Source organism: Hyperoodon ampullatus (genome assembly GCF_949752795.1).
Source record: "Hyperoodon ampullatus genome assembly, chromosome: 16".
Taxonomy (NCBI): Eukaryota; Metazoa; Chordata; class Mammalia; order Artiodactyla; family Ziphiidae; genus Hyperoodon; species Hyperoodon ampullatus.
Window position 1 is genome coordinate 70664633 of NC_136929.1, and position 16966 is coordinate 70681598.

The 16966-nt window shown below is 43.4% G+C and overlaps 1 protein-coding gene across 2 annotated transcripts in view; it reads right to left on the bottom strand.

Moving 5' to 3' along the window:
* The window catches only part of B3GLCT (beta 3-glucosyltransferase), a gene marked incomplete at its 5' end in the record, with an annotated part of 115369 nt that overhangs the window by 84958 nt on the left and 13445 nt on the right, over positions 1-16966 (bottom strand). The window contains 2 exons of one of the 2 annotated variants that reach the window (XM_079722037.1): positions 6570-6600; positions 12196-12245. In XM_079722037.1, the coding sequence (XP_079578163.1) occupies positions 6570-6600; positions 12196-12245 (81 nt within the window). Of the gene's footprint in view, positions 1-6569; positions 6610-12195; positions 12246-16966 lie in introns of both variants that reach the window. The other variant, XM_079722036.1, reaches the window with a different exon arrangement.

Genomic DNA, 16966 nt, shown 5'->3' on the forward strand with positions numbered 1-16966 from the left:
TGAAGACAGCCTAAGAGACCTCTGGGACAACATTAAACTCACCAACATTCGCATTATAGAGGTCCCAGAAGGAGAAGAGAGAGGGAAAGGACCCAAGAAAATATTTGAAGAGATTATAGTTGAAAACTTCCCTACCATGGGAAACGAAATAGCCACCCAAGTCCAGGAAGTGAAGAGAGTCCCAGACAGGATAAACCCAAGAAGAAACACGCAGAGACACATAGTAATCAAATTGGCAAAAATTTAAGACAAAGAAAAATTACTGAAAACAGCAAGGGCAAAACGACAAATAACATACAAGGGAACTCCCGTAAGGTTAACAGCTGATTTCTTAGCAGAAACTCTACAAGCCAGAAGGGAGTGGCATGATATACTTAAGGAAGCCAGAAGGGAGTGGCATGATATACTTAAGGTGATGAAAGGGAAGAACCGACAACCAAGTTTACTCTACCCAACTCTACCCAGCAAGGATCTCATTCAGATTCGATGGAGAAATCAAAAGCTTTACAGACGAGCAAAAGCTAAGAGAATTCAGCACCACCAAACCAGCTGTACAACAAATGCTAAAGGAACTTCTCTAAGTGGGAAACACAAGAGAAGAAAAGGACCTACAAAAACAAACCCAAAACAATTAAGAAAATGGGAATAGGAACATACATATCGATAACTACCTTAAACGTGAATGGATTAAATGCTCCAACCGAAAGACATAGACTGGCTGAGTGGATACAAAAAAAAAAAGATCCATCTATATGCTATCTACAAGAGACCCACTTCAGACCTAGGGACACATACAGACTGAAAGTGAGGGGATGGAAAAAGATATTCCATGCAAATGGAAATCAAAAGAAAGCTGGAGTAGCAATTCTCATACCGGATAAAATAGACGTTAAAATAAAGAATGTTACAAGAGACAAGGAAGGACACTATGTAATGATCAAGGGATCAATCCAAGAAGAAAATATAACAATTATAAATATATATGCACCCAACATAGGAGCACCTCAATACATAAGGCAACTGCAACAGCTAAAAAAGAAGAAATCGACAGTAACACAGTAATAGTGGGGGACTTTAACACATCACTTACACCAATGGACAGATCATCCAAACAGAAAATTAATAAGGAAACACAAGCTTTAAATGATACAACAGACCAGATAGATTTAATTGATATTTATAGGACATTCCATCCAAAAACAGCAGATTACACTTTCTTCTCAGGGCGCACGGAACATTCTCTAGGACAGATCACATCTTGGGTCACAAATCAAACCTCAGTAAATTTAAGAAAATTGAAATCATATCAAGCATCTTTTCTGACCGCAACACTATGAGATGAGAAATCCATTACAGGGAAAAAAATGTAAAAAAGAAAAACACATGGGGGCTAAACAATACGTTACTAAATAACTAAGAGATCACTGAAGAAATCAAAGAGGAAATCAAAACATACCTAGAGACAAACGACAATGAAAACACGACGATCCAAAACCTACGGAATGGAGCAAAAGCAGTTCTAAGAGGAAAGTTTACAGCAATACAATCCTACTTCAAGAAACAACAAACATCTCAAATAAACAATCTAAACTTACACCTAGAGGAACTAGAGAAAGAAGAACAAACAAAACCCAAAGTTAGTAGAAGGAAAGAAATCATAAAGATCAGAGCAGAAATAAATGAAACAGAAACAAAGAAAACAAGAGCAAAGATCAATAAAACTAAAAGCTGGTTCTTTGAGAAGATAAACCAAATTGATAAACCATTAACCAGACTCATCAAGAAAAAGAGGGAGAGGACACAAATCTAAAATTAGAAATGAAAAAGGAGAAGTTACAACAGACACTCAGAAATACAAAGCGTCCTAAGAGACTACTACAAGCAACTCTATGCCAATAAAATGGACAACCTGGAAGAAATGGACAAATTCTTAGAAAGGTATAACCTTCCAAGACTGAACCAGGAAGAAACAGAAAATATGAACAGACCAATCACAAGTAATGAAATTGAAACTGTGATTAAAAATCTTCCAACAAACAAAAGTCCAGGACCAGATGGCCTCACAGGTGAATTCTATCAAACATTTAGAGAAGAGCTAACACCCAACCTTCTCAAACTCTTCCAAAAAATTGCAGAGGAAGGAGCACTCCCAAACTCATTCTATGAGGCCACCATCACCCTGATACCAAAACCAGACAAAGATACTACAAAAAAAGAAAATTACAGACCACTATCACTGATGAATATAGATACAAAAATCCTCAACAAAATACTAGCAAACAGAATCCAACAACACATTAAAAGGATCATACACCACCATTAAGTGGGATTTATCCCAGGGATGCAAGGATTCTTCAATATACACAAATCAATCAATGTGATACACCATATTAACAAATTGAAGAATAAAAACCATATGATCATCTCAGTAGATGCAGAAAAAGCTTCTGACAAAATTCAACACATATTTATGATAAAAACTCTCCAAAAAGTGCTCATAGAGGTAACCTACCTCAACATAATAAAGGCCATATATGACAAACCCATAGCAAACATCATTCTCAATGGTGAAAAACTGAAAGCATTTACTTCCTCTAAGATCAGGAACAAGACAAGGATGTTCACTCTCACCGCTACTATTCAACACAGTTTTGGAAGTCCTAGCCACGGCAATCAGAGAAGAAAAGGAAATAAAAGGAATACAAATCAGAAAAGGGGAAGTAAAGCTGTCAGTGTTTGCAGATGACATGATACTACACATAAAGAATTCTAAGGATGCCACCAGAAAACCACTAGAGCTAATAAATGAACTTGGTAAGGTTGCAGGATACAAAATTAATGAACAGAAATCTCTTGCATTCCTATACACTAATGATGAAAAACCTGAAAGAGAAATTAAGGAAACACTCCCATTTACCACTACAACAAAAAGAATAAAATACCTAGGACTAAACCTACCTAGGGAGACAAAAGACCTGTACTCAGAAAACTATAAGATACTGATGAAAGAAATTAAAGATGATACAAACAGACGGAGAGATATGCCATGTTCTTGGATTGGAAGAAGCAATATTGTGAAAATGACTATACTACCCAATGCAATCTACAGGTTCAGTGCAATCCCTATCAAATTACCAGTGGCATTTTTACAGAACTAGAAAAAAAAATCCTAAAATCTGTATGGAGACACAAAAGACCCCAATAGCCAAAGCAATCTTGAGGGAAAAAAATGGAGCTGGAGGAATCAGATTCCCTGACTTCAGACTATACTACAAAGTTACAGCAATCAAGACAATATGGTACTGGCACAAAAACAGAAATACAGATCCATGGCATAGCATAGAAAGCTCAGAGATAAACTCACGCACCTATGGTCAACTAATCTATGACAAAGGAGGCAATGATATACAATGGAGAAAAGACAGTCTCTCCAATATGTGGTGTGGGGGAAACTGGACAGCTACATGTAAAAGAATGAAATTAGAACACTCCCTAACACCATACACAAAAAATAACCTCCAAATGGATTAGAGACCTAAATGTAAGACCGGATACTATAAAACTCTTAGAGGAAAACATAGGAAGACACTCTTTGACATAAATCACAGCAAGATCTTTTTTGATCCACCTCCTACAGTAATGGAAATAAAAAAATAAATAAACAAATGGGATCTAATGAAACTTAAAAGTTTTTGCACAGCAAAGGAAACTACAAACAAGACAAAAAGACAACCCTCAGAATGGAAGAAAATATTTGCAAACGAATCAACGGACAAAGGATTAATCTCCAAAATATATAAACAGCTCATGCAGCTCAATATTAAAAAAACTAATAACCCAATCCAAAAATGGGCAGAAGACTTAAATAGACATTTCTCCAAAGAAGACATACAGATGGCCAAGAAGCACATGAAAAGCTGCTCAACATCACTAATTAGTAGAGAAATGCAGATCAAAACTACAATGAGGTATCACCTCACACCTGTTAGAATGGGCATCATCAGAAAATCTACAAACAACAAATGCTGGAGAGGATGTGGAAAAAGGGAACCCTCTTGCACTGTTGGTGGGAATGTAAATTGATACAGCCACTATGGAGAACAGTATGGAGGTTCCTTAGAAAACTAAAAATAGTAGTACCATATAACCCAGCAATCCCACTACTGGACATATACCCTGAGAAAACCATAATTCAAAAAGACACATGCAGGCTTCCCCGGTGGCGCAGTGGTTGAGAGTCTGCCTGCCAATGCAGGGGACACAGGTTTGTGCCCCAGTCCGGGAGGATCCCGCATGCCGCGGAGCGGCTGGGCCCGTAAGCCATGGCCGCTGAGCCTGCACATCTGGAGCCTGTGCTCCGCAGCAGGAGTGGCCACAGCAGTGAGAGGCCCGCGTACTGAAAAAAAAAAAAAAAGACACATGCACCCCAATGTTCATTGCAGCACTATTTACAATAGCCAGGTCATGGAAGCAACCTAAATGCCCATCAACAGATGAATGGATAAAGATGTGGTACATATATACAATGGAATATTACTCAGCCATAAAAAGGAATGAAATTGAGTCATTTGTAGAGACGTGGATGGATCTAGAGACTGTCATACAGAGTGAAGTAAGTCCGAAAGAGAAAAACAAATATCGTATATTAACGCATATATGTGGAACCTAGAAAAATGGTACAGATGAACCGGTTTGCAGGGCAGAAATTGAGACACAGATGTAGAAAAGAAACGTATGGACACTAAGCGGGGAAAGCAGTGGGGGTGGGGGGGATGAATTGGGAGATTGGGATTGACATATATACACTAATATGTATAAAATGGATAACTAATAAGAACCTGCTGTACAAAAAAATAAATAAAATACAATTCAAAAATTCACAAAAAGAAAAAGCAATTGAAGGTTCTCTAATTCTCCCGTTTCTGTGTATATACCATGCACCAACCATTCCACTAAGTACTAATCTCTCCCAGTCAAAAATTATCTCACGCTGGTGTTTTTCCAATGTGAAATCAATGTGATGGTCTTCTGACAAAAGCTGCATAACAAGTGCCTGGGACTTCAGGCTGGGGGATGGGGACACACGGACACACACACACACACACACACAGGAAGAGCCACTCGAGTGATGTCGTACTTGGTGAGAACCATGGTCACCAGTGCATGTATTGATTAGGCAATGAGTCGAAAGAGGAAGAACGACCACCCCATGCTTGGAGTCGGTCACCCAGCCCTGAGCACTGTGAGACCAGAATGCAGGCACTGATTCTGCTGGGATGGCTGTTTTAGTAGCCCCACCGCCACCCCAGTCCTGTAGACTGACGTTAAGACTGTAGCAAATAAGCTCCCTGAGGTGTTTTTCAGATGAACTGATAGCAAGTTCAGTATCACTGGATTTGCTGTTTGCAACTTGGAGATTGTAGATTCACTTGCTCAGGCAGCTCCCCAGGTACGTTCAAGGCCACATTCCAGACCAGGGCCAGTGTTCATTTACGAACCACTTACTACGAGGAGGCCCACCAGCTCCCACAAAATCAACACACAGCCAAATGCCCAAACGCACAAGGGTTGGCCGCAGAGGTAAAATCTCTGAGGATTTCAAGTCTCCCCTGGTGAGGAGAGGCTCAGCCACACAGGGTGTTGTAATGCAGGGAAGGCGGAGCAATGAACCCCTGTGGCTCCTTAAACACAGCTGCTCTCAGATCCCTGCCACCCGGAGGGGGGCCTCTCCTGCCTTCTAGATGCCTCAGAACCCAGGCCCAGGCAAGGAGGGCCCAGGAAGGAAAGCGTCCCTTTCCCCCATCCAAAGGCCCACCTCCCAGGTCTCCATGGCCCACCCTGGGGTGGCTGACAATGATCAAGTTCACACCCTCTAGGAAGAGACCCAACACACAGAGGCGCGGCCCTGCCCTCCCATCAACACCCTGGGGCCCGCTGCCCACGGAATCCGAATCCGAACTCATGGTCACACCCCTGAAGATGCTCACAATACATGGGGAGAAAGATGTGTGTAAAAGGGAGTGCAGATATGGGTGCTGATGGGCTGTGAGGCGGGTACAGTGTGTCTGCAAGGCAGCCAGGAGCAGCCTCGCCCCATGGTTTAACAGAAGACGCAGCTGCCAAGCTGACCCGAAGGGGACGGGCGTGCTGCCTGCAGGTCAGCAGTGGCGACCCGGCTCCAAGCGGAGGGCACATGAGCAAAGGCCACGGCTGACCCTTCATCCCGCGAAGTGTGCAACCCTAAGAACAGCCTCTGTCTCATTCGCCTCTGCATCCGCACAGTGGCCCCTCTGGCATGGGAATCTGTCCTTATTAGCAACTCAGTAAACTGTGGCCGAGGGAATTAAATCCAACATATTAGCTGTTACTTCCAATATGTCAATCTGAAAAGTGTTCTCCCTGTGTCTTCATGAGGGTAAACGCCAGACTGAGCCAAAGACCGACTAGTTGGACAACAATATTTATCCCATAAATAAAATCAGAAAGGAAAATTCACTTCACTGAAATATGATTTACAAGAAATACACCTGGATACATACTCTTAAGTTAAAAAAGAAATCATTACTCACCTATGCCATTTTTCTCTGATATACCACTTTTCTCCAAATTCTGTATTTTAAATAAAAGAGAAAAAGATAAATCTCGTCACATAACAAAACTAGCAATACACCAAATAAATATGTATGGTACATATCAACATTTGGGGGTAGACACTGAAAATGAGAGCTTGGAAATGCTTCCCTAAAGAAAGAGACCAAAATTAAGGGGGTGGGGGGTGGGGAAGCAGCAACAACGTATCAATACTTCTGCATCACAGCAGAAGATTCCTATGGGGCCGGTCCTCTCTTATGTGATCCTGAGCAAGTCACTGAATTGAGGTGAGGCTCTCTTCCCGAGTAAGACGGTTCATGATGCTCTGGGAGGGTTAATTTTAAAAACTTGTAAATGCTAAGCATTACAAACATATCAGAGATAGTACCGACTCTAGCTGTATGTTCCTCAGGTAAATGAGCTCTATTAATTATCATATTTAACATTTTGGGGGCTCAGACGTACTGCCGTCAAGAATGACACCACCGGGACTTCCCTGGTGGTCCAGTGGTTAAGAATCCTCCTTCCAATGCAGGGGACGTGGGTTCGATCCCTGGTCGGGGAACTAAGATCCCACATGCCATGGGGCAACTAAGCTTGCACACCTCAACTACTGAGCCCGTGTGCCACAACTAGAGAACCTCACGTGCCACAACGAAGATTCAGCGCAGCCAGAAAATAAATAAATAAATATTGTGCTTGCGTGGTATATCTCAAAAAAAAAGAAAAAAGAATGACACCACCGTGTTCTCTCCTACCTGAGAAGCAGCCCTGAGGGCCTGAGTAGGACCGTGGAGGGGGTCAGCCTCGGGCTCATGAGATTTCATGAGCACAGAAGGGACGTCTCAGAGCTGCAGAGCTTCAGACGCAGAAATCTGGACGTGGGCACATGAGCACAGAAGTACCTGATCCTGATCATGAGTAAATCAGGGGAGGAGCTCTTCAAAGACTTCTCTGACAAAGCACAGGGTGTCAGCAGCTAAATCTGCCACTTTCATTGTCTTCTCTGGCAGAAGGAATTTTCTCCCTAACTGCCCCTTTCCATCTGCAACCGCTACATGCTATAATTATGACAAATGGATGGTGGCAAATACCCCTCCATTTTCTTCACAGACTCCAACAAGAAGTGCAGTTGTGAGCCTTTATCAACAAAACTGGAACAGCTTAAAAGCCAAGATACTGCCACAGAGACGTGTCCTCTTAGGATGCAGGAGGGACCGTGACAGCAGATGGAGAGAGGGGAGGAACACAGGGGAGCAGCCACCTTCGGTAGCATTTTCTGAAATTATCTTTGTCTCAAGAACAGAAATACCACCGAGTCGAGAAGAACCTCAGAGTTACGTACTGATTTGCTGTACCTCGGGATCAAGTGACACTTTACCTAATCCTGATAAAACTCTTTTCAGAAGAGCCACTAAAGAAGACTGGGAAGCTCAAGCCACTCCCCTACAGGTGCTGAAGCAGAGCCAGGCTATCGTCCTAGGTTAGCGCGTGTGGACCCACTGCCCCTCTGGCCAGGAGCATGGCCTGCGCTCGGGGAGGAAACCCTCGGCTTCCCCTTTGGCCAGGCTGCCTTCTCCTTGCCAGGCCACAGCTTTGGCTGCCAGATGAGGATAATGGAAAATTGGAGATTTTAGATTTAAAAATAGCACTGGAATGGATGAAGAAAATGGGGTCCCTCCATACAACGGCCTTAGAAAGGAAGGGAATTCTGACACCTGCTACGATATGGATGAACCTCGAGGACATTATGCTAAGTGAAATAGGACAGTTATAAAAAGACAGAGACTGTATGACTCCACTTACAGGAGGTACCTAGGACCACTGAATTCACAGAGATGGAAAGCAGGGTGGTGGGGGGCTGGGGGAGGAGGATGGAGAATTGTGGCTTACTGGGTGCAGAGGTTCAGTTTTGCAGGATGAAAAGAGTTCTGGAGACTGCTTGTGCAACAGTATGAATATACTTAACACTGCCGAACTGTACACTTAAAAATGGTTACAATGGTAAATTTTATGTTATGTGTATTTTACCACAATTTTTAAAAAATAGCACGGGAGATGATCCAATCCAACACTCCCCTTTTGCAAGTAAGGGAGGCTCAGAAAGATACAGGATTTGCCCAACGTCCAACAGCCATTCCAGCCACAGAGCCAGGATTAAAATCCAGGTCTCTGTCTTCTTTCCAGCGTTCCTTCCTTACACTCACCGATAGCGCATGCCCAGTCCTCCTCCAGAGGCGTTCTTCAGAAAATATGTGTCATTAGATGGAAATATATTTTGAGAGTACACTAAGAGTAATACCTACAATAAAAGTCACCTTTATCCAGAAGTAGAACACAAAAAATATCCTGAACTCAGTGATTCCATACTAAACAAGCTGGAACAGGAATTGGACTTTCTACCAGATGCCTTGGTAAAACCAAAGAAAATCAACCAAAATTCCACAGCTTTCTATCTGTTATTAAGCACTGCAGCTCCGACTGCCTGACACAATAGCTAGGACATGTAAACTGTAAAAATAAAATATCCGAGAAATACTTGAATTAGGTGAACTGAAACGGAACCAGAATGGTCTTCAGTAATTTCCCCCTTGAGAAAGAAAATTAGACTAGATGAACGAATTGACAGAACATTTAAAATTCTGTCTCCAGCTTCCCTCGTGAAAAGGCTTAGTTCTTCCTAAGAAGAAACACATGGTTTGTTTTATTATCTCTGCTGCCGCATGTTTCTGACACTGACTATCAATACCCATCCAAATGTGCTCACTGTCCAAGTTTTCTAAGTCAATGGAATTGCTACTCAGACAGGAAAGACATTTGCTGCCAGGGCATCTACCCCCCAGACAGCTCCTACCCTAGCCAGGAAAAGACAAATCCAAGTCACCCTTCCGTGCAGGTTTTATTTTTAAGGCACAACAGATTTCAACACTTGCAATCCATATATGTGATGCTTAGTTTATAAATCCTTCATTAAAGGAAGATAAAACAACCTCAAAGAATTTGTTATGAAATCTTGTAAGAAGAAAGAGACGTAAACTGGCATCTTCTACACGGTTGCCGACAATCACCAACCCCTAGATCTCGAATAAAATGAATGAGTCAGATGTGGTCATCATTACACTCAGTTGTAAGCTGGGCCCGTGCTCTAATTCTGCCTCTAGCATGCACTAGTTCAGGGCTCGGTTTCAGTGAAATAGGAATCACAATTACAAGACCTACTTGCCAGGGTTGTTGTGAGGGTTTCGTTAGATGACGTCATGTCTGCCCAAAGCAAATGCTCAGTAATTATTAACTCCTACTCTTTTTATCATCCTCATCATCCGCTTCATATGAAGTCAACAACCGCCATAAAAGAAATTTAATGATAAAAGCAGTAAGGTCTGTTGTTCCTCTGTTACTTTGATCTGTGTGGGTACCTCTTGAAAGGTTGCATAAGACATTTCTTGCTGTGACAGCAGGTCAACATTTAAACAGGGACTGGCACTGCTCTATGTGGTGGACACACACACCCACTTCATCTTCAAAACAGCTTTTTGAGGGCAGTCCTGTGACCCCGTCTTACAGACGAGGAGGATGAGCACGGTGAGGTTGGTGAGTCCCGCGGGGGTTCAGGGTTGTAGAAGGGCCGCGAACCACAGCAGTTTGGCTCCAGAGCCCGGCTCTAAGCCTACGTCCCACAGGGTCCAGGATCACAAGCCAGCACAGAATGTAAGGCCGGGCAAAACTGCCACTGGGAGACAGTTTGGTGGCTTGGCTGAGGTAGCAGCCTGAGCCCGAACCTGGGACGGCAGGCTCCATGGAAAGCTGGGGTGGGTCAGAATCTGACAGAGCCAGGGGCCAAGAGCCCAGGAGGGGAGCCTGGGCCAGAGGTCAAGCCCCGGGCAGGATGCCAGGGGACTGGCAGCCTCGGGATTCTGGTATGAAGCCACCAGATGCCAGCCAGTGAATGTGATCGGTCTGGGGAAGGACCCCAGCCCTGAGCAGGGCTGGCCTAGTTCTAGGGAACCAGAGCCCTTGAGCAAAGCGAGCAGTGCGGTGAGCAGGACGGAAGGCGGCCTTCTGGGCAGCAGTGTCAGACCCCGATCAGTTCTGCTAAGAGTGATAAACTAATGATAATCCCGGAGTCATGCGGTTATTGGAAAGAGCCTTAACTCCTATCTCAGGTTCATCTACAGATGACCTTGGACAAATTGATTCTCCTCCATCTCCCAGCCTTGGGTATGGGCTACAGTAGACATTTTATCACTGCCGCTCCTCATGGGATTAATGGCTTTTCGGCTCGGCGGCCTAAGCACAGATGGGGTTAACGGCATTTTTCAAGGGCTTTGATACTTTTGCATGAAAGATGACACTAAGATATAGGACTCACCTTATCTCTATCTCTATTTATATATGTATTTAAGGCCAAATATACATATATTTCCTCTTTTGAAAAGATTAGTAAAAACCTCCATTTGAAAGAATGGGCTAAGATTTCTAAATTTATTACACAAAATTTTAATTCCCTATTAGTAACCCTTAAATTCATTATAAATGAGCCTCATTATTGCCAAACACACACGTGACAATGCATGTGACAATGTAATACAAAATTGCAGTGTGAAAAATTCAAGGAGTCTGAAAATTTGGATTCCGACTTCACCTTTTAACAGTCCTGTGACCTCGATCAAATCACTTCACTTCTCCAAGGGTAAATTTTCTCTGCTCTCCATGGGGATGCCTGCTTTGCTTAGCAATAACATGATGACTGAGAAAATCAAATTAAATGAAATGCCTGAAAATGCTTTATTAATCACAAAGAATCTTAAAACCGTAAGGAATTATTATTCGCATTTAGGGATCCCATGGTATAGTTAGAACAATCATACTCTGTTGGTAAAAGAAACATTCTATTTAAAAATGCTTTTATACTAAATTGCGAGGTAAAAAAAAATAGAGTCAACTGAGCCTTAATTAATGTGACAAAAACAACTCATATTTTTAAAATATTCTCTTTCTCATATGCTAAACTGATCTAATGCAACCCCAAATGGTAAAATTTAGACGCAGTTCTTGAATGCAACCAATGATGGAAAAGGAGCAGCTCTGAGATTTGGAAAAGTGCTATCCCCTCTCCATGGGCCCCCACATCTTGGTTTCGGGTTCTGACTGTGCAAGGAGCCTGGCAGTCACCTTTGGGGTCTCTTGACCAGTCCCCAGGATGCCCTCTCAGATGGTGCCACCTTCAAGGTGAGGGATACTCAGGCTCTTGTGACCCTGACACAGCAGAATCCTTTCACAGGCTGGGAGAATTAAGGCCAAGGTTAAGTCGCAGTAAGACTGGAGAAAACTACGGTACCCAAGCAAGACTTCTAAAATGTCTAGCTTCATAACCAAGCACCTTTTTTCTTAAAATGAAATTTAAAACCAAGTGGATCTGCCTTAACTATAAAGGATTTTTTTTTTTAAAGCAAGCCTATCTGTAAGTTGCTGCTGTGGGTTCAAAAATCTATGTTAACCAACATTTCATTAATTCATTGAAAGATGAAATCACTACAGCTCCTATTAAAGAAAATACAGACAAATCTCAGATAGGAGGAATAGATTTGACTTTACAATTAGTACCTTAGACTGTTTGACCTCCTTCTTCACATCTTTAGAAACCAAAGCAAAAGCTGGAAAAAAAGAGAAACATTTTTTCATTAAAATCAGCAATAAGGATTCATTCTCATATTCAACAGTTCTACTTCAAATGGGGAAAAAAAATCATAGTTTAACATGATCAATTTTCCTCATTTTTAAAAGCACCTGCAATTGCTACAAACTAGGACCGCAGGCTGCCTTTCTCCAGACTTAAGATTATCCATCCGTGTGAAGGCACCATGCTCAGGTTACCAGCTAAGGAAATACTGCATCAAAGGAGTTAGGATCTGAGTATACCATTCGTGTCTGTAGCTATAAACCACAAGACAGATGCATATGGAATACAACTTCTTAGAAACCTGGATTCTGGTGCCCGCTGAAGCAAAGGGGAATTGCTGAGAATCGAGCAGGAAGAAGTACAAATTCCTACTCTCACATCCCTGCCGGAGACTGGCGGGCCGCAGAGCTAAATCTGGGGCAAGCTTTCCGTCTCAGCGGTTTCGGGTCAGCAGCGCGCTGCAGATACTGCTCCAGGCACGCAGGAGGAGCGTTACCAGAACCCTGCTGAAGCCATGGGGCCGGGGAGCGAGAGGAATTAGAATCCTTCCTCATTTAGAATGATTTATGTTTTGAGTCGGAGCGTGTAAATAGACAAAGATATCCCTAGAGACACATGCAGGCTCCACATTAAAAAAAATAATAATAGTAACCTGACAGTAACATGTGGAAAACAGAAAGCAAAATGATAAACCAAACAGTCAGGAAGGTTAACCAGACAAAGAATAATGCCTTAATTTTACAGTGCACTTCTCCTAAAAAGCTAAGAGCAAAGCATTTCGTAGAGTTTGCTTTCTCCAATTAGCATCCCCAGGAAAAAAACAAGCAATGCCATGGAGCAAGAAGGTACTGAAGGGCTGGCCAGGCAATTCCAAGGAGCAGTAATGCAGTGCAAGGACCATGGGGGTTGGGGGGTGGTCCCTGAGCAGCAGGAGGTCCTACTCAGAAGCAGGAGACAACGCCACCCATCCCGATACCTCTGACCCCTCCCACCCTCTCCCCAGACATCCACTACCTCAAATTCTCTCTCAACTAACATTTGCTCAAAGGAAATAATCTAAGACAGATTCACGCTAAGAAGCAAACGACTAACGTGGTTTAATCATTCCCACCTCCAGGATGACATTTCAGAAGGCAGGGTGAAATCCAAATGAACACAGGGAGATCAGCTCGGTGCTTTGTGACCACCTAGAGGGGTGGGATAGGGAGGGTGGGAGGGAGGGAGACGCAAGAGGGAAGAGATATGGGAGCATGTGTATAACTGATTCACTTTGTTATAAAGCAGAAACTAGCACACCACTGTAAAGCAATCATACTCCAATAAAGATGTAAAAAAACAAAAAAAAGATAGGTGGGTAAAATAGGAGGGTTGGCAAGTACAGCCAGGACACCCGTGTTCACCGTGCATACTAATAAAGGCCAGAATCTCCTAATTAAAAAAAAAAAACAAAAAAACAAATGAACCTCTCTGTGGGAACTGAGACGCCAGCAGGTGCTGTATGTGGCTCCCGAGCGTAAAGCCCACCAGTGCCCCCGCCCTTCCCTCTGCTTTATTCTCCTCCAGAGCACTTACCACCACTGACGTAATATATACTTATTTGTTTACTGCTTGTCTTATAGATGAATGTAAGCCCCATGAAGGCAGGAATATGGGGTTTTCTTCCTTAGGAATGTGGTTTTATGTACTGTTTGCCCCCAAATCTAGAACACAGCCAGCACACAGAAGAAGGCCACTAAATATTTATCCACATGAGTGACTGAACGAATGAATGCAAGTCTTCCCAACCCGTCACTTGAGGGCTGTCTCCTCCTTACAGCGAACATGGCCAACCCAGCAGAACAAAGGAGCTTAGTGCCCCCATTTATGTTCACTAGGGTATGATCTGCTTTCTCACTTTTTACGCACACACGCACACACACACGCCTAAGGCAAATGCAGAGCCCAAATCATTCATTAAGTTCTAAGAAGAGAGGAGAGATTTAACCTCAAACACCATTTAAATTCTGCTTCTGGGTATTTAATATTTTGCTTTTGTTTATCTCTAAACTAGCATGCACATTTAAAACCCTCAAGAAGGTCTCAAAAATAGAATTACTATTATTATTTATTTATTTATTTATTTATTTATTTTTTGCGGTACGCGGGCCTCTCACTGTTGTGGCCTCTCCCGCTGCGGAGCACAGGCTCCGGACGCGCAGGCTCAGCGGCCATGGCTCACGGGCCCAGCCGCTCCACGGCATGTGGGATCTTCCCGGACCGGGGCACGAACCCGTGTCCCCTGCATCGGCAGGCGGACTCTCAACCACTGCGCCACCAGGGAAGCCCCAAAAATAGAATTATTAATAAACATAGTACAGGGAGGTTGCAACACATCAACACCACTCAGCATCACAGAATTCCAGAAGACAGAACACTGTAGCAACTTGAGGGATATAAAAACTGAGGTCAACCTAATGTAGGACCTGAGACTCAAAAATCCATCTTCCCCAAATCCATCGATGCCTTATTCCAAACATGGACAGTCAAAGCTCTCTGGGTTAGAATTTCCTCTTTTATCAAGAAAAATAACCTTCCCAATTTAACAAGTTCAGTGACCCCTCAGCTAATAACCAGGGTTAGTCTTACCTCACTTTTTTGCCAAGCCAGGTAGCTGTGTGAAAAAGAAGAGTATGTCAACACAAAAGCCCCTGCCCTGCAGAACACAGACTCTGTACTGAAGAAAAACTGTCTTTAGTTGGTGTTGGTTCTAAATACTGCTAACACATAACCTTTCATAAATAAGCAACTAATATTAGTTGACAGTGTTACTGTTTAAAGTAGGAATTACAGAGAGGAAAGATGTTCCCCGGAAATCAGGTGAATTCCACAAATCCTTCCAGTCTCTATGCAATAAAGACACCATACTTTTATTCAGACAAGGCTGCACTGAAGGAAGGGTAAACTAGATCTTAGTTCTCTCCAAAAATACACCGGCCTAACGGTAAAATATGTTTCTAAAAAAAAGGAAACAAAACATATTTCTCCCTATCACTCTGCTGTGAAATTAAGAACTCCTTTTTCCCACGACAGAAATAAATTATACAATATTTAAAGCAATAACATAAGAAAGGCCATTACTTTCAGGCATAAGAGCAAATCATAATATGACAAGATAATCCCCATTAGATGAATATGAAAAAAAAAATACTAGCTGGTTTTATCTTTGCATTTCCATAATCTAAATAAAACAAAAGAAATCATCAAGGAACTAAATGCATTTTGAAGGCACAGAATATGCTACACCATTAACAAACCCAAATTTAAAATAATGATTCACTTACAGAATTCCTACCAACAAAATGCCAGCTTTTGCAGTTCGTGGAAATGAAGGAGAAATGGTGCTGATAGAGGAGGAAAGTGAGAAAAATTAGCAAGTGAGGTAAGAAAAGACCTGTCACCTTCCACAACGCTAACAAGAGCACAGAGTAGGTATCTCACAGAGCGTTGGCGGGGGGCCGGGGGAAGGGAGGCCCCCTGAGGCTCAGTGTTTGCTGTCTGGCTTCATAATTTCCAGGTTCAGTGGGGGCAAAAAATATTCTTGAAAGCTTGGCCTTAATGCGCAGTTGGAGAAATATTCCAAGGTAAATCATGCTCTTCTATGCCAAACTGCTGTTTAAAAGTAATTTTCCCTTTTTCTATTTTCAACATGAATTCCTGTGAGTCGCTACAGGGAACTATATTTAAAGTGCAAATCAGGGCAGGCAACAGAAATAAGACCTTTCTCAGGGTAACTTTAAATGATTCAAGCCAGCTAACGTGCCTTAGCACACCTATCCCGAGAGATAAATCAAATTGTACAGCTAACCTGGGCCTAAGATTTATAGGCCAGCCTAGCCCTCGAGTACGAGAAAATGGGAGAGGAATTGATTGCAATGATTTAAGCAACACTAACGTACCGTCTTCTGTTCCTGGGAGGGAGGGAGGGAGGGAGCGAGCAGGACCAGCCCAGGCAGGAAGGCGACTGCGCCTCCTAACTCCTAACTGTTTGGTTCCCGTGCCAGACTTATCCTCCCAGGCTCTCCCGGTAACATTTATCAGAGAAACCAAATTAAACACCAAAAACCGAAAGCAGTAAGACGTTAAATGACCCCCTCAGAGGAGAGCTGCCGGGATGAAGTGAGACGAGGCGGAAAGTGTCCAGCGAGGGCTCAGCATAGACTAAAGGCTCAGGAGGTGCTGGCGGTAGCCCTGCTGGAAGAGGAAACAAACGATCGACCGCCGCCGTGGGGACCACGGGGCCAGGTGGTCGTGGGTCCTCCACACAAGCCGGGAGGGAGGGATCTGAGCCGGGCTGGACAGGTTAGAGCTCACCACACCCCTGGGAGCCCGCGGCTGGAGCCCCCCCTGGCTCAGGGCTCCCCCTGGTCCGTTCTTCGCTGTGACCTACTTCACTGAACAGGTTTCAGCGGCACAGCCTCCCTAGGGCTTCCAGGTTTAATCGCGCAGCTCCTCTGAAAGGGCCTGAAGCTCCAGGATGCAAGGTCTGCAGCCAATTTACTTGGTTCCAGCTACCTGCTTTGAAGATCATCCCTGGCAGCAGAGGGAACAGAAACAAACGCGCTTGGTCCAGGAACTGGGCAGGACCTGCTTTCCCCATCCTCCTCTGACAAGTCCACTGTCTCCAGGGTTGTGGACATGTTGGGGGGAGGAGGGGGC